Source organism: Spermophilus citellus, assembly GCF_964194105.1.
Source record: "Spermophilus citellus genome assembly, chromosome: 6".
Lineage (NCBI taxonomy): Eukaryota > Metazoa > Chordata > Mammalia > Rodentia > Sciuridae > Spermophilus > Spermophilus citellus.
In genome coordinates this window covers 142,293,997-142,318,644 of record NC_138187.1, presented here as the reverse complement: position 1 = coordinate 142,318,644, position 24,648 = coordinate 142,293,997, and the positions used below count along the sequence as shown (strand labels likewise).

The following is a 24,648-nucleotide window of genomic DNA, read 5'->3' as shown; positions in this document are numbered from 1 at the left end:
ATGAGTTAAAAAATTATATACATTCATGAAGTCAGCACCCCAGTGACTCAATGGTAACTACAACAATCTATAACTAAATGCATAATAGTGAGAATGTTGGGAAAGGATATTTGTTTCTTCTTCAAGGAAATTTTGCTAATTGTTGTTGAAACTATTGTTTCTTCCAGTGAAGAATGGTTTCTCTGATATTCTAACTGAATGCTAGAAATACTGCTGTATTGAAAGTGAAAATATTTTCTGGTACTAATTTTTATAGTCAATTATTTGAGTTTTAAAAATGCTGGGGGATAGCCTGCTATTCTAAATTATTTTACCAAGTAAAACCTCAAGTTTCAAAGAAAATATAGTAGAATTAAATATTATTTATTAATATTTCTTTGTATTTCTTATGATGCCAAGACTTATTTTTATTGTGGATTCGTGTACTTGTCCTAATACTTGCCAAGTCTCCTTCTGTTGAGTACAACTAGAGTAAAATCTCCATGAATTAATAGTCATTATGAAATTTATATTTGCAGCTTTCTGTAAAGAAAAATGTTATGAAAAATTAGTGTGAACATGATTGAAGCTATTACACTTAAGACAGACATCGTTTAAAGTATCTTAAGCATCTGTTCCTAAGTATATAATTGATATACTTTAACACTTAACATATATCCTTGTACATATTATATGCTCATTAATTAGTTGAGATTTGTTATTTAGTTTTTAAGATGTTCACATCCATTCATAATTCAACTAAAACAAATCTCATCTTTATCAATGTGATTTTTTCCTGAATATTTTAAAAGCATTTTGAAGTCTTTATATTTTTTAGTGCATTGCAGAGTAGTACTGTTTATGTCTTTTAAACATGAGATGATGTATCATTTGTTCATTTTGAGACTTTTGGTGGGGAGGGGGATAGTTGGGCATTGTGGTGCACACCTGTAATCCCAGTGGCTTGGGAGGCTGAGACAGGAGTATCATAAATTCAAAGCCAGCCTTAGCAAAAGCGAAGTGCTAAGCAACTCAGTGAGACCCTATCTCTAAATAAAATACAAGATAGGGCTGGGGAAGTGGCTTAATGGTTGAGTGCCCCTGAGTTCAATCCCCGATACCCACTCTCCGCCCCCTCCCCCATGATTGGTTTTATTTTAAAACAGGTAATGACATTTTTGAGAGTTTTAAAAAAAATGTTTGTTTTTTTAATTTTTCAAACTCTTAGGGTTTGGTGGAGTGATTGATAGAGAGACAAGATTTCTTTGTAATACAGTGTTTATTACCTAAAGGAACTTTGATGTCATATGTAAATCTTTATTCTTTTAAAGGAAGGTGCATCTGCCCGTAAGACTCAGACTCCTGCAGCACAGCCAGTACCAAGACCAGGTAAAAATATGAATCTGGTTTTCGTTATTTTCCAGAAACTGAAATTTTACTGAGGATACATTGGAAGTTCTTTATTCTTCAAGTTGAACATCAGTATTACTGAAGCAGACCTCAAAACTATGATCATATTCATACCGTGCTTGCTACACTTTGGTCAGAATCATCAATAAATCTTTCTGTTTTTAGCATAGAAACATAAAAAAGCTAAAATAAAAAGTGTGCTAAATTGTTTATTTCCCAGACAAACTTATAATATTCTTTACTGAAGGGATATTTTCCCCAATTTGATTTAAAGGTCATTGATAAAATAGTATGTAACACTAAAATAGGTTTTATAGCACCATACTTTAAAGTTATACATTAAATATTTACTTGAATAAATAGGTATATTTGCAAAGAGTTTAAAATCACTTTAAAAATGAGTTTAAAATTAAGACTGCATTCCTAGTCTCACCAATTCCCTATCCTAGTATGTGGTAGTATGTGCAAACGTGATTTTTGTTTTTATACAGAAGCACAGCATCATAATTTTACTAGACTGGTGTGCAGCTTTGATGTATAGAATTTCAGACATCTCTATTATTGAGCACAAAAAGTTCTATAAGCATTTTAAAAATATATGTTAAGTAAAGATAGCAATGAAGTTGTTTTTCCTTCTTTTCCTACTACCCAAAAAGAATAATCTTTAAAAAGGCATCTAGATACCAATATTGTATCATTATAAGTGTTTTGGTTTTTATATTTAACCTAACATCAATAATAGCCTACACTCCTTCCTTTTTAACCTCAGCGTGTCGAAAGTCACAAGAAAATGGAAAGTGTTGGAAAAGCATAGGCAAGAATTTTACTAGGTGATATTTCTCATAAATTTGGCAGTGCTAACAGTACAGACTTGGGTATCTTTTTATTCGTTGTACTTTCCCACATGAGCATATTCTAAAATTATGAACATTATAAATATTAATTATTTCTGGATGTGCTTCAGAAGTATGGTGTTAAGATTACATGAGACTTATATTGAAATGGTTTTGCAGGCAATTTCACTGTGTTCTTCATCCATACTCTTCTTAGATGACTAGACTGTGTATCTTTCTCTGTCTGTCTGTCTGTCTCTTTCTCTCTCTCTCTCTCTCTCTCTCTCTCTCTCACAGTGGGTTTGCTTGAAGTCTTTGTCATACCTTTTATTTTGAGGAGAGAAGGAGTGCTCCATCAGTTGAGTTTAATTTATTTCAGATGACAGAACTGTAGATGGCCACACCAAAAGCCATTGTGAGTATAAGGAAGAACAGTTAAATTCAATAGATGATGTTAAAATGCCTTGCATGTATTAGGCCCTTTGCCAGAAACTAGGGTGAGGCTAAAGGAGCTCTTTTCAGGAAGGAAGAAAAAGTGAAGGAAATAAGGATGAAGGAGTGGAAAACTACCTATTAAGTATAGAAACATTGTAGAAGCAGTTGAATCATAGACACAGAATTATTGTTCTTTGGAAGTGTGGGATAGGGGTTGTGGTTTGTCATTCTAAGGAAGATCACATGAGAAATTCAGAAATTATGTAAAAGGTAAAGAGGATTCTTACCTAGATTGGTGTTCCGTGGTTTAAAATTGTCTCCAGTTGTGGAGTGTTGTTTTTCATGTAATACAATCTACTTGGGCAGGCTGAAGTAGGAGAATTGCAAGTTTCAGGCTAGCCTCAACAATTTAAGACCCTATCTCAAAATAGAATTTAAAGAGGGGCTGGAGATAATGGTTTAGTGGTGGAGTGCCCCTGGGTTCAATCCCTAGCACTATCAGAATAAATAAATAAAACTTTTCTACTTCACATTTTCTCAAAATCAGCATACATAAGAGAGGATTAGGGGAAGACATTCTGTTCAAAAATGTGAGATAAAATGGAAGTTCTTGGGGCTAGGTTCTAATACGATCTTGAGGAAAGTAAGAGGTTCTAAGTCTTTTCAACTCTGAATATTCATCATACTTTTTCAGTTGCTCTACCAAAGTGCAGTGGAGATTAAATTGATGGAACTTAATCTGAACTATAAGTCTCTTAATATTTCAGGTATTCCTATGCCTATCCATGTAAACTCTCTTCTTCCTTCCATTTACTCTTGATGACACTATCTGTCCACAATACTTATCTATCATTCTAAAAGAAATTAGTCTTTAGCATTCATTTGTCAATAAGAAATTATTTGAATGGATGTTAGCAATTTGAAATCTTTAATTGTCCTTATTATTTTTGAGAATATTTTTGTTTTGATGCAGAGATGTTAAGTGCATTTGCTTATGGAGTGCTGCCCAGTTTTGAAGGGATATTGGTTGATTTGACATGTTCACTTATATCACTAGTTTTTAATCGTAAAACAAACAAACAAACATGAATACCCAAAACACACCTGACAGTATAATTTGCAGTAGATGAGGGATTATAGAATTATGTTATTTTGTTAGGTTGGATCTTTTCGAAATTGGGAACTGAACCACCAATTCTTTGGTTGAATGAAGCAACTCAAGCATGGAGTTCCGTTTTTGAACATTTAAAATTTTTACTTTATTTTTCTGTCAAATGTTTACTTAATTCTGTCATTCCACTTAATACTGTTCCAGGCAAAGCCTATAGGCAAATAAAACATTTTAAACACTTTACAATGAAAATATTATTAAAACTCCCAAACTTAAATTCCTTTAGGAAGTATAATGACCAATGAATAATGTTTAATCCAATTTTTCCAATGGATTAAAAGTTATAAGTCTTGAATAGGCCATAGTACTCAGTATTATTTCCTTTTTATAGCTTGATTAAATCTCTTGAACATATTTTTCTTTGTTTCCTAATACGTGCACACCCATACTTCCAGCTTTCTTTATTTCTAATTCTTAGATGTTCTGAGGTGAGTAGATCTCCTGCATATTTTATATAAATTTTGACCTAGTCATCCAGTTATAATCCAGGTACTGGTTGAAGTACTTCTGTACTCATTGTATACTTTTAAATCTATGTGCTGATGATTTCCAAATTTGTGTCTTCAATTAGACATCTCTTCTTACCTCTGGTATCTTATATTAACTCTCTGTTCTATATTCGGTATACCATAGGCATTTAAAACTATCAAAATAGATTTTCCTTGATATTTTTCCCCAAGATCTCTTACTCTACACTTTCCTGCTTCTTCATAAATAAGTGGCACAACCACCAACTCTTGTTTTTTAAGACAAAAACTTAGATGTTATTATTTATTGTTCATATTTCCTATCCCTTTCCTAATGTGTCGGTGGGATTCTTGTCAGATTTATCTACAAATATCTACAGATCCTTACTTCATTCGTTTTTCTTTACCCCTACTCAAGATCATCATTTCTCTCGACCAGTGTATGTTAAACTGTCCAGTTTTAGTTTATAACCTTTTTATTTTTGGCCCTCAAAAGATGCATATAAAAGTTGAGGGTAATATACTGTCATAGTATCTGAATGCATGTTCATCTTTTTAGAAATCCATTGTTGCTGCCTTTTTTCATCTTTTCTTAAACCACATAAACTTTGAGGAACACCCAAATTGTAGATGATTGTAATAGTCCTAACTGAGCTTTCTTCTTTCACACTTGTCCCCCTCTGATCCCTTGTCTGTTTTTTTTTTTTTTCTTTTTGAAGAAGCTGTGACATGAAAATCAGATCTCATCATTTTCTATCTTAAAAGTTATAGGCAATGGCACTTTAAATACAAAATTATGCCTGGCGTGGTGGCTGCTTGTGGGAGGTGGGAGGATCAACTACCCAGGAGTTTGAGACCAGCCTGGACAGAATAGTGAGACCCCATCTCAAAAAATGAAAAACAAAATAAATAGAAATTTAATATATACAAAAGTCACTACGTGAATTGGTTCCTCTATTGATTTTTAGCTTCAGCTTTTGCTATGCTTTCTTCTTTGTGGTCTATACATTTGCCTTGTTCATTTCCAAAAGCCCACCAGCTTCTTCCTGCCTTTGACATTTAACAGACAGTCCTGTGGACAGTTCTTTGCAAGTTGGCTCCTTTTTATCCTTCAAATTTCATTTGAAATTTAGTTGCTTTCTTTTTTGGGGGAGTGGGAGGTGGGATTGAACACAGGGGCACTCAATCACTGAGCCACACCCCCAGCCCTATTTTGTATTTTTGATTTAGAGACAAGTTCTCACTGAGTTGCTTAGCACCTCTCTTGTGCTGAGTCTGGCTTTGAACTTGTGATCTTCCTACCTCAGCCTCCCCAACTGCTGGAATTATAGCCACACACTCTGCTAGTTGCTTTCTCCCTCATTCCTTTCCTCCCTTCCTTCCATGAAGATTGAACTCAGGGTGCTTAATCATTGAGCCACATTCCCAGTCCTTTTTTATATTTTATTTAGGGATAGGGTCTCACTGAGTTGCTAAGTGCCTCACTAAAATAGGTTTGAACTCACGATCCTCGTGCCTCAGCCTCCCATGCCACTGGGATTACAGGCATTCTCCACTGTGCCCAGCTAGTTGCTTTCTTTAAGACACTTCTGCCAGTGTCTTGTGTTTTGTTCCTTAATGTTCCTTTTGTGTTCGAATTTGTATGATTGTGCTCTGGCTCCCCTGTTCTCCTGAAAAGCTCTTTCAGGGCAAGGTTTATTTTATTTCTCTTTTATTTTCCATTTAATAATAACTTAGTATGAGTACCTTTTACCTAGTCTCTGAATAAATTTTTAAGTAAAGAATGTCATAATTTGAAATCAAACAAAGCAACAATGTTAATTTTTCTTGGTTTGCAAATTGTTAGTCATCACAGTTGCCTAAGTACTGGAGTAGAAGCAGAAGCAGTTATCACCAGCTTTAGCTGCAGAGTTCAATAAATGGTGAATATATACTATGATCCAACTAAGGACTTACCATGTGTTATTGTTTTTAAAATTCTATTCCGGTTGTAGAACTGTAGCAGTCTGTTTTTACAGTTGAGGACACTGAGGCTCAGCATAGTTAATCAACTTACCAGGTTAATTTGCCCATGTTAGTTTGTTCTGTTTTGTCTTCTCATATTTTATTTTATATTTATATATTTATATTATTTTAGTAAATATTTTCTTAAATTGAATTCATTGTAGACTCCCTCACCACCACCACCCCACCCCCATAAAAGGAAGAAACGAGATCTATGGTTGAAATTATGTTTGTATTCGTTCTTTGCTTCTCCTTTCCCTCTCCCCTTTTCTGCCTTCCATGACATTCCTTATCATTCCTTTTAGTTACACACATTATATCTTCTCTCTCCTGTTTACCTATTCATCTGTTCCTCATTTTATTTTTTATTCTAATTTGTTATATGAGAGCAGAATGCATTACAATTCATATTATACATATAGAGCACACTTTTTCATATCTCTGATTGTATGCAAAGTATATTCACACCATTCGTGTCTTCATACATGTACTTTGGATAATGATGATCATCATATTCCACCATCATTTCTAACCCCATGCCACCTCCCTTTTCCTCCCACCCCTTTGCCCTATCTAGAGTTCATCTATTCCTCCCATGCTCCCTCTCCCTACCCCACTATGAATCATCCTCCTTATATAAGAGAAAACATTCGGCATTTAGTTTTGTGGAATTGGCTAACTTCACTTAGCATTATCTTCTCCATCCATTTACGTGCAAATGCCATGATTTTATTCTTTTTTACTGCTGAGTAATATTCCATTGTATATATATGCCACATTTTATTTATTCATTCATCTACTGAAGGGCACCTAGGTTGGCTCCACAATTTACCTATTGTGAATTGTGCTACTATAAACATTGATGTGGCTGTGTCCCTGTTGTATTCTGTTCTATTCGAGTGTAGACCGAGGAGAGGGATAGCTGGGTCAAATGGTGATTCCATTCCCAGTTTTCCAAGGGATCTCCATACTACTTTCCATATTGACTGCACCAATTTTTGCAGTCCCACCAGCAACATATGAGTGTGCCTTTTCACCCACGTCCTCGCCAACACTTATTGTTGTTATTCTATTTTTTTAATAATTATTTTTTTGTTGTAGTTGAACACAATACCTTATATTTTATTTATTTATTTTTATGTGGTGCTGAGGATCGAACGCAGGGCCTCGCACGTGGTAGGCGAGCGCTCTACCACAGAGCTACAAACCCAGCTCCTGTTGTTGTACTCTTAAGAGCTGCCGTTCTGACGGGAGTGAGATGAAATCTTAGAGTAGTTTTGATTTGCATTTCTCTAATTGCTAGAGATGTTGAACATTTTTTCATAGATTGGTTGATTGATTGTATATCACCTTCTGAGAATTGTCTGTTCAGTTCTTGGTCCATTTATTGATTGGGTTATTATTTTGGTGTTTAGCTTTTTGAGTTCTTTATATCCCATAGAGATTAGTGCACTATCTGATATGTGAGAGGTACAAATTTGCTCCCAAGCTGTAGGCTCTCTATTCACCTCACTGATTGTTTCTTTTTCTGAGAAGAAGCTTTTTAGTTTGAATCCATCCCATTTATTAATATTTGATATTAATTCTTGCGCTATAGGAGTCTTACTAAGGAAGTAGGGGCCTAATCCAACATGCTGGAGATTAAGGCCTACTTTTTTTCCTATTAGATGCAGGGTCTAATAGAAAATCCTCTGAAATATCCACCTACTTTGCTGAATGGTTTAATTCCCTGGTCCTTGATCGACTTTGAGTTGAGTTTTGTGCATGGTGAGAGATAGAGGTTTAATTTCATTTTATTACATGTGGATTTCCAGTTTTCCCGGCATTATTTGTTGTAGAGGCTAACTTTTCTCCAATTATGTTTTTGGTGCCTTGGTCTAATATAAGATAACTGTAGCTATGTGGGTTAGTCTCTGTGTCCTCTATTCTATACCATTGGTCTACAGGTATATTTTGGTGCCAATACCATGCTGTTTTTGATGTTATTGCTCTGTAGTATAGTTTGAGGTCTGGTATAGTGATGCCACCAGCTTCACTCTTCTTGCTAAGGATTGCTTTGGCTATTCTGGGTCTCTTATTTTTACAGATGAATTTCATGACTGCTTTTTCTATTTCTATGAGGAATGCCATTGGGATTTTGATTGGGATTGATTGAATCTGTATAGTGCTTTTGGTAGTATGGTCATTTAGACAATATCAATTCTGCCCATCTAAGAACAAGGTAGATCTTTCCATCTTCTAAGGTCTTCTTTAATTTCTTTCTTTAGTGTGCTGTGGTTTTCATTGTAGAGGTCTTTCACCTCTTTTGTTAAGTTGATTCCCAAGTATTTTATTTTATTTTATTTTATTGAGGCTATTGTAAATGGGGTGGTTTTCCTAGTTTCTCTTTCAGAGGATTTGTCACTGATGTACAGACATGCTTTTGATTTATGGGTGTTGGTTTTATATCCACCTACTTTGCTGAATTCATTTATTAGTTCTAGGAGATTTCTGGTGGAATGTTTGGGTCTTCTAGGTATAGAATCATATTGTCTGCAAATAGGGATAATTTGAGTTCTTCTTTTCCTATGTGTATCCCTTTAATTTCTTTCATCTGTCTGATTGCTCTGGCTAGAGTTTCAGGAACTATGTTTAATAGAAGTGGTGAAAGAGGGCATTCCTGCCTTATTCCAGGTTTTAGAGGGAATGCTTTCAATTTTTCTCTATTTAGAATGATGTTGGCCTGGGACTTCGCATAGATAGCCTTTACAATGTTGAGGTATGTTCCTGATATCCCTATTTTTTCTAAGGTTTTGAACATGAAGGGCTTATGTATTTTGTTGAATGCTTTTTCTACATCTATTGAGATGATCATATGATTCTTTTAAGTCTATTAATGTAATGAATTATATTTATTGATTTCCATGTGTTGAACCAACCTAGTAGCATCCCTGGGATGAATCCCACTTGATAATGCTGCACTATCTTTTTGATATGTTTTTGTATTCAATTTGCTAGGATTTTATTGAGAATGTTTGCATCTATGTTCATTAGAGATATTGTTCTGCGGTTTTCTTTCTTTGACTTATCTTTGCCTGGTTTTGGAATCAGGGTGATATTGGCCTCATAGAATGAGTGTGGAAGTGCTCCCTCTTTTTCTGTTTCCTGAATAAAATTGAAGAGTATTAGTATTAGTTCTTATTTAAAGGTCTTATAGAACATGGCTATATATCCATCGGGTCCTGGGCTTTTCTTGATTGGTAGGCATCTTCTATTTCATTGCTTGATATTGGTCTGTTTAAATTGTGTATATCATCAATTTGGGCAAATCATATGACTTAAAAATTTGTCAATACCTTTAATATTTTCTATTTTATTGGAGTACAAGTTTTCAAGATAATTATCCTCTGTATTTCTGTAGTGTTTGTTGTGATATTACCTTTTTCATCACATTTTAGTAATTTGAATTTTCTCTCTCTCTTTGTTAGCATAACTAAGGGTCTGCCAATTTCACTTATTTTTTCAAAGAACCACCTTTTTCTTCTGTCAATTTTTCAGTTGTTTCTTTTGTTTTAATTTCATTGATTTCAGCTCTGGTTTTAATTATTTCCTGTCTTCTACTGGTTTTGGGATTGATTTGTATTTCTTTTTCTAGGGATTTGAGATGTAATGTTAGGTTGTTTATTTGTTGACTTATTCTTCTTTTAAGGAATGAACTCCATGCAATGAACTTTCCTCTTAGTTCTGCCTTCATAATCTCCCAGAGATTTTGATACGTTGTGTTAGTGTTTTTATTTACCTGTAAGAATTTTTGAAACTCCTCCTCGATGTCTTTTGCAACTCATTGTTCATTCAGTGGCATGTTATTTAAATATCTCCAGGTGTTGGAGTAATTTTTATTTTTATTTTATCATTGATTTCTAATTGATTCCATTTTGATCTGATAAAATGCAGGTTAGTATTTCTACTTTTTTATATTTGCTGAGAGTTGCTTTGTGGTATATTAAATGATCTATTTTAGAAAAGGATCCATGTCTTGCCGAGAAGAAAGTGTATTCGCTTATTGAAAGATGAAATATTCTATATATGTCAGTTAAGTCTAAGTTATTGATTGTACTATTGAGTTCTGTAGTTTCTTTGTTTATCTTTTGTTTGGAAGATCTATCCAGTGGTGAAAGAAGAATATTAAAAGATTATTGTGTTGTGGTCAGTTTGACTCTTGAACTTTAGAAGAATTTGTTTGATGAACGTAGATGCTCCATTGTCTGGGTCATATATATTTATAATTGTTATGTCTTGTTTGTGTATGATTCCCTTGAACAGTATGAAATGTACTTCTTTATCCCTTTTGATTAACTTTAGCTTGAACTCAATTTTATAACAATGATGGAAACCCCTGCTTGCTTCTGTCATCTGTTCGTCTTGTCATCCCTATACCTCCAATAGATATTAACTGAGACTATATTATATACCAGATGATACTAACTAATCAGATTTATTTGTAAGCTCTAATCCTAAAAATGATTTAAGACAACTTTACTTTTTTTTCTCAGAAGAAAAATGCGATGATATTAAATATGTATATGTCTGAGCTTGTATTTATGGGTGAAAAGTTCATTCTGCTGAATTCTGTTTTATCACAATAAAATGTCTATACAGAAGAGTGTGAACAATTAGTTAAAATGTTTGTTTTGTGTGATTCCTTTAAAGGTAGAATTCTTTTAATTTATATATAACAGCAGAATGCATTACAATTCTTATTACACATATAGAGCACATTTTTTTCATATCTCTAGTTGTATACACAGTGTATTCACACTAGTTCATGTCTTTATACCTGTACTTTGGATAATAATGATCTTCACATTCCACCATCATTAATAACCCCATGCCCCTCCCTTCCCCTCCAACCCCTCCGCCCTATCTAGAGTTTGTCTATTCCTCCCATGCTCCTGCTCCCTATCCTACAATCTTTAAGAACTGATATTGAATTAGATTTTCCCCCTACTATCTACCATTCACTTAATTCCAGTGTCTGTAAGCACAATAGTTGCAGAACTGTTAAATCATGTTATTGTAACAACTTTACCAGCAAGATTATAGTTCTTAGGTATATTCTTTTTACCTCTAGTCTTATATAGCTAATTTGACTTACCTGCTTCTTTGATTTATACAACTGCAGTACATTTAGAGTCTCTTGTCACATTTTGCAGTCCATCTGAGAGCTCTCTATCCTCCTAAATGATTTTTTAAAAATTTGCATACATTATATACAAAGCATTCTGTGCTAATAGTTCCATGATCTTTACAGGTGTTTTATGTCTTGTTTTTCCCATTATAGGACCATACAGATTGAATGAGTATATTCAGTCCTCCAAATTGTTATTTTTGCAATTAAAAAAAATTTAGCATAGCATGTGGCACATAGAAAACAACTGGTAAAATTTTATTACATGGATAAATATTGAAAATTGAACATGCATTTTTAATCACAAATATTCACATGTATTAAGTTGTTATTGCCATTATGTCAGTAAATATTTCTATGTTTTAAAGTCTGTTACATATATAAATAGCAAAAGGATATGTATGTACTTGTGTTTTTAATAGCATAACAATAATTATTTAACAGGTTATTTTCAGATAATATAGCTCTTCAAATATGCTAGTTTTAGAAGCTCCTTTCCTCTCAAGAAAAACCAAGAAGCAATTTTAAAAAAAGAAAAAAAATGTAAGACATACTTTAGATCTTAACTTCCAACGATTCCTTTCTTTCATTCATATAAGTTAGGTGTATTACCATTTTCCACAGTGTTACATGCAGTAATGTTTCTACATTTATAACATGGATAATAATTATCACATCATTTCTTTGCTTGCCAGACTTGAACATCCATGAACATATTATAATGCAGTGTAATGTATCTACCTTTCTTGTAACTACAGATTATTGAGTTATGCTGAGACATTTTAATATTTTTATGAAGCAGGAATAACATTATTTAAGATGTTTTGTATGTTTTTTATTTTACAACTAGTTATATGTGAATATAAGTAATATTTACCACAGATAATATGTAAGCCTCCTTTAAATATGAAAATAAAGATATAAGTTTTAGAAAACTCAATTGTGATTTTTTTTCCTTTCCTTCTTACAGTTTCTCAAGCAAGACCTCCTCCAAATCAGAAGAAAGGTGAGGTCATGATTTTAAATTTATTTTAGAAAGTAAATGTGTATGAAGTAGGTTGCAAAACCAGGGCTAATAATATTTGTGCAGCTATATCAAATATATGTGGTTGGTATCATTTCTTATTAGTCAGTGCTTAAACTATACTGATGATTAAACATTTTTACTATTATTGTTGGCTTCAAATATGTGATGTGTGCATACATACATTCGTATATTTTGGTGCCAGGGAAAGCGCCACATCCCCAGGCTTAATGTATTTTTTTTTTAGCTCAAAAGAATCAAAATTGTGCCGGGCACTGTGGCACACACCTGTAATCCCAGTGGCCTGTGAGGCTGAGACAGGAGGATTGTGAGTTTAAAGCCAGCCTCAGCAACAGTAAGGCACTAAGCAACTCAGTGACCCTGTCTCTAAATAAAAAATACGAATAGGGCTGCGGATATGATTCAGTGGTTGAGTGCCTCTGAGTTTAGTCCCCAGTCCCGGTGTGCCCCCCCGCCCTCAGTTAAAATTGTACATTTATTAGCTTTTAATTTTTAGTGAAATAAGTATAATTCCTTTTAATAACAATAAGTAATAATAATAATAAATTTGTTACCTTTAAAATTGTGTTCTTCCAGGATCTCGAACACCCATTATTATAATTCCCGCAGCTACCACCTCTTTAATAACCATGCTTAATGCAAAAGACCTTCTACAAGATCTGAAGTAAGTAATTTTTTTTAAAAAAATCTTTTTATAAGACACTGAGATACAGGAGTTAGTTACTAATTTAATATTATTTGAAGAAAACAAAAACAAAGTTTTACTTGATAGCTAAAGAATAATTTTTCACGTATAATTTTTGTATCTGCATCCTTTATAGAAAGTTACAGAAAAGCTGGCTAAAGTCCTAATGAGAAGGATACTATTTTATTGACTCTTAAAATGAATTATGTTGTTAGTTTTGTTTTGTTTTCGGCACAGTTCTGGGGATTAAACCTGGGACCTTGTTCAAACCACATCCCCATCCTAAATTATGTTTTGATTTTTCCCTGAAGATCTGAAAAAGTTTCCAAAGCAAATGAAGGTTCTTTCAGTATATTAAATATATAGTTGGAGGAGGCAGGCAAGTGGGGAAGCATAGTTGTTTAACCTTGATAGCAGTAAAAGCTGAGTGAAAATGAAAAGGAAATGTAATAATAAAGATTAAAGAAGTGAATTTGAAACATATACCCTATGTTAAAATTTACAAATGCTTGTAAACTTGGAAATTTTAAGTGTCTCTTCCCCATTTCTTTTTTTAAAGTCATAGTGTACTAAGTTTATTCTAATAAACGTGTTAGTCAGCTTTTCATTGCTAGGACAGGAAGAAAAATTTATTTTGGCTTATAGTTTCAGTGGTCTCAGTCCATGTTTCGCCATGTCGATTGCTCTGGGCCTGAGGTCAGATGGAATACCAGGGTAGAGGACATGAAGCTGCTCAGCTCATGGCTACTGGGAAACAGACAGCTCAAGGAATTCTTCTGTCAGAGTGCGTTTTGTAATATGGGGAAAGAAAGTAGAAGAACTCAAAGTATACAATATTTTGGGAAGATAAGAGAGGTAATATAATTACTGGTTGTAGAGGGGAGTTAACTATATTCTGCTATAACATTTTCATAGTATTTGGTACTTTCTTACAGTATTTAATGAAATCAAAGTTGTCAAATTATCCATTTTGTGTTATGTACCCAGGTCATTTAATCTGGATGTTTGTTATGAATTTGAACTGTAGCTCACTAATTTTAACATGGTTTTATTTGAGGAAATTTGAGGTTGAAGGCATGTCCTTCCAGTGATTTTTGTCATTCTTTTTTGCCAGCTGCTCCAGTACCCAAAGACTTAGCTGATTTTTGTGTTAAATTCTCAATTTGAGAATTTCTGATTTACTAGGGTAGTATAAATTCAAATTAGGATCAGTTCTGAGTGACATGGAGATGGACCCTTGGCCCACAAATCATCTAGGAGTTCTTCTTCCCCTAATTGAAGAGTCAGATCAAGATAGATATGCTTCTTTGACATTTGATTGGAAAAGTCCGAGTAAAACCCTCCTCCCCCCAACAACTGATAATGTAACTTTTTGTAGGTTCCAGCTCTAGTTCCTTTTTGTCCTTGTGAGTTTTGTAAAACCAAAAAAACATAAATGCCTACAGTTTCTCTGCAATACCAGTGCATTGGATGGCTTGTCAGTTTTTCTTCCTATAGAAGTGATGATTTTCTTTCTAGCTCAGTTATTTTGCATGTCATATATTTGTTACATTGTATCTAGCATTTCTGGGTGTTTATAAAGTAGCTGGTTTTATACTATCAGGTATACTGCGTTATTGGAACTTGAAGTTCATAAAATATATTTATTCTACTTTAGATATTGTTATTAGTCTGCTGTTAGATGTACATTAAACTGTAACAGCAACAACAAATTTAATTCATGCTTCTTCATTAAGTTTGAGTGAGGAGAATTAAAAATGCAGAATATTTCATAAAATATTTTCCTCTTTAGCAGTAAATATGTTCTTTGGGTTTGGGGTACACTCAGCATTAGAAATGTTTAAAATCTTTTATCAGATTTTTGCTAATACCTCAGCTAAGAGAGTCAGATGTAATCTAGTGATAACTTGCTTGGGAGATTGCTGCATATATTGGGAACAAACATCTATATAGCAGTATAACTCAAGAGTGAATTACTATGTAGACAAATATACGACAAACCTAACCTTCTAGGAGCTCATATGATTGTGGTGTTAGTGGGTTATGAGTCATTCATTTCAACTGATAAAATAGTATTTGTTCTAGCACTTGGTATGAAAACCAGTTTCAATGCCATACCTGAAAATATAACGTCCTTTACAAGTATGAATCATGTCTTGCAGATAGGTTTAGAATCAAATCAGACCTCAACAGTTATCAACCATTAAAAGCTTTATGTAGCATCTCTCACAAATTATATGATTTTAATGTGAATACACATGATAGTGCTTTTTGTTGAAGAGGTAGTTGAAATTTATTATTTTCCACAATTCTGGACCTAAAACGGATGCAGAATACATCTAATTTGACTTTTATTCCTGGTTGAAAACACAGAGATGAAAGAACCTTAAAGGCTATTCGGCCTTTTATTTAATTCTGCCAGTTAGTTGCAAAGCAGGAAATAAAATCAGGTCTCCTGAACACCAGTTTAATAGTATTGCCCTTTGGACAGTGGAGACACCTAATAAATATTTACTTTAAGAAATGGAGTTTTATTTTGGTCTGAGAGTTATGTGATAACCATCAAAAACAAGAGAGACTCCTCCACAAAATTTAATAAGCCCTAACGTCAGTGATATTTTATAATCTGAAATATCTAATGTTGACAGTTTTGTATAATATATTTCCAGTGATAACTAGGAAAATGTTTATTCAACAACAAATAATATTCAAAAGAAGAATGTAGAGTCTCTGACTTTTTTATCAGTAGAGTAATAATGATAATTATTTAAGGAGGAAAATAAAAGCAACCTCCCCTCCAAGAAGAAAATATCATCTGGCTCTGAAATAACTTAGGACTGATTAAAAAATGAAACCAGTAAATTACTATTCTCTCATTTCAAATTTTACTACACACAGAATTTAGTTTTAAAGGGTGCCTTCAATTTAAATAATTTTCTTTACAAAATATAGGTAGCCTGGCACATACAAGTATATCTATACATTGTTTTATTCATTTAAGTTTGATAATATAATGGAAATTCAAACCAATGCAAAATGGATTGCATTAACCGATTTTAAAAAAATGTTTAGTGTTTTTATGAGCATTCATGTCTCCTTTCCATCTTCTAATATAGAAAAGACAATTTTTCATCATTTATAATCTGTGAAATAAGATATGCATCTGTTTTCTTTTTGGTGATGGTTGCCTTGTCTTACTGATCTCCTTTTGGGTTTTTTAAAATAGTTTTGTGTTCTTCAGAGAAAAGGGCTTGTTATTCTATTCATATTTGTAGCTACATTGTTTTAAACAGTGTTTGCCTAAAAATGGATATTAAGCAAATGTTTCAGGAAAGAAAAAGAAAAGAAGAAGGGAACACAGTGAGAAAATTAGAGAATAGGGAACTTATGTATCTAACTAGCATTTGAATATGAGATAATTTTTTTTGAAACTGCCATTATTTTACTGTGTCTATATTATTATATTCCTTTGTTTTTGATAAATATAATAGTCATAGCTACTCTTGGAACTTAGGTTCCCGTGATGCTTCATTACATTTAATACTGAGTGGTTTTGTTTGTTTGTCTGTTTTGTTTTTGGTATTGGGGATTGAAACTGAGGGCATTACTTAACCACTGTGCTACATCCCAATCCTTTTTTATATTTTTATTTAGACACATGGTATCGCTGAGATGCTGAGGCTAGCCCTGTACTTTCGATCTTCCTTCTCAGCCTCCCTAGCTGCTGGGATTACAGGCATCCCCCACTGCACCAAGCCTCCTTTGAAGTCATTTTATGATGTACAAATTTGGCATTATCCATTTTTCAGTTTTTAGTAATTGACAACTATTATTTATTTTTTATGAATATGTTTTGTTGTTTTAAAAATGTTACAAATTCTGTCTTCAGTTCTTCATTCTCCTCATTTTCTGTGTTCATCTTAATATATTACAAATCTAATATTTTTAGTACAAAGAAATTTTAAAGGAAACTTTAGTGTCTTTCTCTTTGTAGCCTTACTATAGAGAAGCCAAACAATTAAACAAACTACAGTTTTAGGATAGATCATGCCTAATTTTTCTTCCAAGTTTAAATCACTCCCTTCATTGTTTAACACCTCATTGCAACTGACATCTTCCCTACCGTTTGAGTCAGCTGGAGGCTTTGCTATGTAATTAATGCATAATTGAAACCTCCTCCACACAATTATAGTGTTGGCTGTAACCCATAGTTCAAGTTGGCATAGATTCTATTTGGTTTTATATAAAATTGAGGATTCTTCAGTTTTTTAGCCCATCAGTAAGTAAATGAAACAAAAAATAAAACTCAGCTTAACCTTTAACATTCTAAATAATAAAATTAAGGTCATATTATAGAAATATTAACAGATGCACTTTACTTCTACAAACATGATAAACTGATTAGATGAAACATATGAATCTGGCCATGATAGTAGTTTCTCAGGGCAGGGTTCCAAGTAGGAGAGATTGCACACACATAGTACTCTAAAAATATGAAGAGGGTTTCCCTTGCATTCACCAAATACTGTTATGCTTATGCCCATGAGTGATCTATTGTGACCTGGGAAATAGCCATCGGGAAAGAAAGTAGACAGAACAATTACTGGAGCTTGTATTTGAATGAAAATAGTTCTTGTTCCCAACAACTGCAGAAAATACAAAATGGTATGGCCACTTTGGAAAATAATATTATTTTTTTCTCAGAATATTGAATATACTTTTGCTCTATCTCCTAGCTCCCTTTGTTGATCTGCTGTACTTAGATGTGGACTTGTTTTTTATACATCTCACTTGGCATTTGTTAGAATGAATCTATGAGTTGTCGCTTTTCATCATTTCTGGAAGATTTGGCTCTTATCTCTTTAGATGTTCCTTGGAATTTTTTTTCGTATGCTAATTCTTTGAGTTACAAGCAAATGTGGGAGTATTACAGAGACGATTTGCTAAATAAGCACCTGGGAACATTACCAATCTAGCATCGCTTTAAATTGAATTTTCAGTTTTGAGATTTTTAACATCCAGATGTTATTCTTACCATATATACAGTTTTGAAACATTTTTCTTTGTAAATGCCAGGGTATGGGTTAAGGCATGGATAGGAATGAAGATGAGTGGTAGTTTACTAGTTTACTGTTTCTAGTTTACTGTTATATTGAGTCCCTCTTCATGAGGAAAGGAACTCCGATTAGATTCCTTACATTGAGCAGGCTTGGAGCTCAGTTTCCTATTATAGGAGACTAGTGAAATGTGAGAAACAAAGATGAGATTTAATTGGTTTCTGAGTGACTTCTGTAGTTAGCAGACAGCAGTGTCATTCATTCTTCTTTGCATTCCCTTTGTCACTCATTTTTGTCCAAACATTCTTTCTTTATTGTAGCTAGCTCAGAGATGCCTTTAAAATTTTTTTATACTTAATTAATAAGTTTTATTTTTTTCTCTTTGGAAATGTTCCAGTTACTAGGTAAGTCTGTCATATTATCATACCAGAAACAGAATACAAGACAGTTTTTAAAGGTCATAATATGTTAATATTAACTCATGTTAACTTACTGTTCCTTAAACCCTTTTACATGTACATAGATACAATTGTCATAATTCCTGAATGGAAGTCAGAATACTTAGAATTTTTTTTTTTTTTTTTTTTTTGTACTGGGGATTGAACCCAAAGGTGCTTTGCCACAAAGCCCCATCCCCAGTCCTCCGCTCTGTTTATTTCAAATTTTGAGGCAAGTTTGGTATTCCCCTGCTTTAGGCTCCCCAGCTATGGGGATTGTGGGTCACTGCACCCAGCTGAACACTTAGAAATCTTAAGAAGTCAGAATTTCATCTAAATGATTATTTCACATGGAGTTTTCAGTTAATCCATTATTTAACTATATGCTGACTGAAGAGCAGTATTGCTAGTTGATATGAATATCCTGAATGACTGGCTCTATCTTCAAGAGACCTGAAATCTAGTAGGGAGATGGCAGATTATGTAAATTACTATACTAAAAAAAATGGCTGCTTTTAAATTTAGAAAGTTGAATGCTGCTTTGAATAAAAAAGTGAAATAAATATGTATTAAATTTAAGATCAAATAAATGCTTAAATATACCTCTAGAGATGTATTTAACATTTGGTAGCCTAGAAAACCAAAATTATTTCATTCATGTTTGAATATTGATTGTCACCTTATAACTAGAGAACTGTAGTAATTTTTATTAATATACCAATAAAATACTATTGTGTGCTATTTTTAGGCTGAAGTTTTTGGTTTTTGTGGTGCTGGGAATTGAACTCAGGGCCTCATGCTTTTCAGGCAAGCACTCTACCACTAAGCCATATCCACAGCCCAAGACTGATATTTGATTAGAACTTGATAGGCTTAATTTGTGCCCTATTTTCTGTAATACCTTCAGTTTTCTTTTATCTGATCATTGCTATCCTCACTGAAATTTCTGAGAATGGAGTTATAATAGAACCAGATATATTGATAATTGACAGTGATCTAATGTAGACAAATGAATAATGCTGTCACATATAGCACTTTGATCATAACTTGGTTTAATTAGGTAGAACATTATGTACTTTATTATGCTAAAATGTACATTTATTTTTCGTGATTTAATTTCTCTGAAACTGGACTATATCTTATAGTTGATGACTTTTTTTTTAAGGGATTGTTCATTGTTTCTGGATTTTTTTTTAAATTTTATTTTTTAGGTGTAGTTGAAACAATACCTTTATTTCACTTATTTATTTTTATGTGGTGCTGAAGATCAAACCCAGGGTTTCGCACGTGCTAGGCGAGTGCTCTACCCCTGAGCCCTAGCCCCAGCCCCAATTGATGACATCTTAAGAGTTGCTCAGGCTAGGTGGTAGTACTGATGCAGTTTTCATGGTTTTGAATATATTCTAATTACATATTTCTGGCAAAAGATTTGTGTCTAGAATGTGTAAGCAACTCCTATAGATCAAGTTTTAAAAGAATCCCATTTAAAATATGCAGAAACAAAAGAAGGTATACAAATGGGTACCCATCAGAAAGGCTAAACTCTAGGCTTAGAGTTCATGTATTTTTTGTGGAAGTATAAAATGATACAACTAACTACTTTAAAAACAAACATGGCCTGTGATCCAATATTTCCACTGGAAGGAGTAAGAAAAATAAAAGCATATATTCACCCAAGCACTTATATAAAAATATTTTTTTTATTGATTGTTCAAAACATTACAGAGCTCATGATATATCATCTTTCATACATTAGACTCAATTGGGTTTTGAACTCCCATTTTTACCCCAAATACAGATTGCAGAATCACAACTGTTACATACTCACATTATTACATAATGGCATATTAGTGACTGTTGTATTCTACTACCTTTCCTATCCCCTACTATCCCCCCTCCCCTCCCCTCCCCTCCAATCTTCCCTCTCTACCTCCTCTGCTGTTGTTCAATTCTCTCCCCCTTTCCCCCCTCCCCCTTGCCCCTCATAACCTCTTATAATTTTGTGTATCATTGAAGGTCTCCTATCATTTCCATATGCTTTCCCTTCTCTCTCCCTTTCTCTTCCCCCATTCGTCTTTGTTTACTGTTAGTCTTTTCCTCATGCTCTTCCTTCCTGTTCTGTTCTTAGTTGCTCTCTTTATATCAAAGAAGACATTTGGCATTTGTTTTTATAAAAATATTTATATTAGCTTTATTTGCAGTAATTCACGTTTTGGAACCAGCCTGGTATAGACTGAATGTTTATATATTTCCTTTCCTCCTAAATTTGTATGTTGAAACCTAATTACCAGTTTGGTGACATTATGAGGCAGGGATTTTAGAAAGTTATTAGATCATGCAAACTGTATCTTCATTAACAGGATTAGTACACTTAGGAAATAGACCTCAGAGAGCTCTGTTGCCCCCCTTCATGATGAAGACACAGAGGAAAAAAAGACTGAATTGTCAAGCAGGCCCTCACAATGACTACAATTGTGCCAGCATCTTGATCTTGAACTTCCCAGCCACCAGAACTAAGAGAAATAAATTTCTGTAGTTGATAAACTACTCAGTCTATGATATTTTTGTCCACCAGAAGAAGAATGAACAAACAAATCATGGTATAATTCTTACAAGATTCTCAGCAGTAAAAGAGAATGATAGTCTTCATAGGATGGATGAATATTAGAAACATTAAATTGATTGAAAGAAGACAAGTACAAAGGGATATATCCTCTATGATTATGTATATATGAATTCCCAGGACTGGCAAAACTAGTGTATGGTGGTGGAAAGCAAAACTATACTTGCCTGTTGAGTGAAGCATAATGATTGGCTGACCGAAAGATGCAAAGAAAACTTAATGAATTGATGAAGAATTGCATAATTCTTTATCTAGATTGGAATGGGTATACACTTGTTGAAACTAATTTGTGTATTTCATTATATGTAAATTTTATGCCAGTAAAAATATCGTACATGCTTAATTACTTGGGAACTCTTCCTTGTTGGAGGAATGACCTCAATCTCTTATTTTCTTATAAAATAACCACCAAATGCTTTATGGAATCTAAGAAAGGTTGTTCCTCAGATACAGGTGAGAGGATTTCCTACCAAAACATCAAGCAGTACAGTTCAAATTCAGAGAATCATCTGACTCTTGGAGGGATAATGGTACTGATTTATGTAGTGTATCCTTAAAGTATTGTCCTAGTTAAACCAGCAGGTGTCGTCCCCCCCACCCCCCGCCCTATAGAGGTACAACATAAACAGTATGTCTCATAGTCATTGGTATTTTAGATTTCATGAACTACAGTAGGGTGAGTAAGTAGAATCTATATAGATCACTTATGGTATACTTATCATTGGGCTTAGGTTTAGAAGAAGAGGTTATAAAGTCTACCCTTATGTTATCTTCTGAGATCAAGACAAAAGGAATTTTTTTAAAAAGGTGAATTTATTATTATAGTGAAGATGGTTTGCTTGGTTTACAGAAGACTCCATGTGGTACTGAATCAAATTCCAGAAGAATTCACCTTATACTAAAAATAAGACTGAAAAGCATTTTGAAATAAAGTTGCTTTCCACTGCTAACAGGGAGGGCTACTATAAGAAAATGCCTTGATAAAATCAGAAATTAAAATAGCAGGGTGTATAAAAAGGTTGAGTGCTCTGGTTAATTTAAAAACTATGAGAAACTCTGAGCTTTCATAAAACGTACAGCAACCAACATGTAAACATGCAGATGCTATATAATTTTTATTTCTTAGATATCAGAAGTTGATTTATGTGTTTAATAGACTTTTTATTAATTGGATATTGTAATAGATCTCTCATTTATATTTTTAATTCATTATTATCAAAGTTTATAAGTAATTTTATATTCTCAAATAATTTTATAGTTTTACACCATATTTTAGAAGTCATAAAAGAGAGACAATATTTAGGAATTTAAATAATTTTAGCCTCATCTAGGTATAGATTGATTGAGAAAAATTAAAGAAAAAGCATCTTTTTATTAGAAGTAAGATCCTTTTGTTCTGTATATCTGGAACATAGTTCAAAAGGACAACTATTTATGTTGTATAATTTACGGGACAATGTATTACATATTTTTCACTTAATGTTTTTGTTAGTTGTGACTTTGTTAGAATTCACTTTCCCACAGTGCAAGAAAAATTAGTTTATGAAATAGTGTTTTATTATTCCAGGCATTAGTATTGTATTTGATGTTTTCATTGTGGGCTTGATTAATAAATAAAATAACCAAAATCTATATGGAGCAAATGTTTATCCGGAAGAAATTCTGAAATGATATACGCATGTTAACATGTTAACTTTTTCATCAGATATAAAATGGATGTGAGAATAGTCAGTTTAGACAAGAAGTTACTATTACCATTATCAACATGTACTAAAAATTTTCATGACGACAAAATTAATATGATGAATCCAGTATGTGGTATTGAAAATTCTCAAGGGACTCTGTCAGATGCAATATCTCATGTATCTTCTTTGCCCTTTTACAAGACTTTTCATTTCATGTCTCCTAAAATTTTGAAGTAAAATGATACTTGTTGCAGTGAATAGGAGGGACTATGCTCTAAGTAATAAATGATGCTAATTTAGAATGCTCATGAACTCTAGCAAATTTTGGAGGTGGCAGCAGCTTTCCAGAATGTTAGATTATTTTTGAAAATGTCTATTGGGGGTACAATGGACATATAGTAAGAGTATTAATGGTGTTTACTTAAGTGAACTTTTGGCATACACTGATTTTCCTACTCTAAAGTCTTCAAAGCAGTCCTGAAGTTTGGTGATATTTTCTGATATTTTGCTGAAGCATAAAACGTAAATAGGGTGTTTTGTGAAGCTCCAGGATAGGCTAAGTTTCCCAGTGAAGAAGAGTGTCTAACCAACTCCAGAAGTCAACTTTCTCTTAGGTGATCTTTTGATTTTTAAATAAGCTTCCCTTTATCACAAAGTTGTCTTCTAATGGCATTTGAGAAACCAAGGATCAGTGTGGAAAATGCTAAGTGCTCATTAAATAAATATGAATAGTTTTTATATACACAAAAATTGTGATCTGTGTGTGTCTGAGTTCTATTTGGCATACAAAGGAAAGATTCACACTGTCCAGGCTTTATTTTTTGTACACACAGGGCTGGTTTATTTAAAAGTAAGCATTTTTAGTTTAAAACATTGATGTTTAGAAATTATTTAAAATATAAACTTTTCTTATATTACCACACTGAATTCATTTGATTTTTTTCACTTTTTTGCTAAGATTTGTTCCATCAGATGAAAAGAAGAAACAAGGATGTCAACGAGAAAATGAAACACTAATACAGAGAAGAAAAGATCAGATGCAACCAGGGGGCACTGCAATTAGTGTCACAGTACCTTATAGAGTTGTAGACCAGCCTCTTAAACTTATGCCTCAAGATTGGTAAGATTGTCTCTCTATATATATTTTTTTAATATTCATATAATTTTTTTGAGTATTGATTTTTAAAAATTGAACAAGTATTAGATTTTATTATGAGCTCTAAACAAAAGTCTGTTAAATATATACAGATCTAATTTGGTCACCAGTAATTTTAATATTCTTGGAATACCTAAACAAATTTACATTTTGAATTGCTAAACTTTATTTTCTTTATAAGAAGAACCACACTAACTTCTGAAAACTTAGAGTATAAAAAATTCTACTTGTTTTTTTTTTTTTTTCTGGATCAGCTTTTAAAAAGGACTGAACAAATAGACTAATGTTATCTTAAGGTCCTCTATTTTAAAATCTTGATTTGGAGAATTTAGATTTTCTGGTAAGATATAAATAATGGCATAGTAAGGGCATAATTTACTGAAAAGAATAACATGGTCAGCTCTTTTTATCAGTATGTAGTTATTTAAAATGTCTTTTAACCCAAATATTAAGCTATTTATAATTTAAAGTACCTATAAAATCAGATATTACAA

General features: G+C 33.1%; 1 protein-coding gene across 1 annotated transcript in view; it reads left to right on the top strand.

Annotated features, from left to right (window-relative positions):
* Positions 1 to 24,648, top strand: part of CDC73 (cell division cycle 73) — a 127,065-nt gene that overhangs the window by 91,373 nt on the left and 11,044 nt on the right. The window contains exons 11-14 of the mRNA XM_081299513.1: positions 1,311 to 1,368; positions 12,437 to 12,472; positions 13,088 to 13,175; positions 23,957 to 24,118. Of these exons, the coding sequence (XP_081155639.1) occupies positions 1,311 to 1,368; positions 12,437 to 12,472; positions 13,088 to 13,175; positions 23,957 to 24,118 (344 nt within the window). The remainder of the gene's footprint in view (positions 1 to 1,310; positions 1,369 to 12,436; positions 12,473 to 13,087; positions 13,176 to 23,956; positions 24,119 to 24,648) is intronic.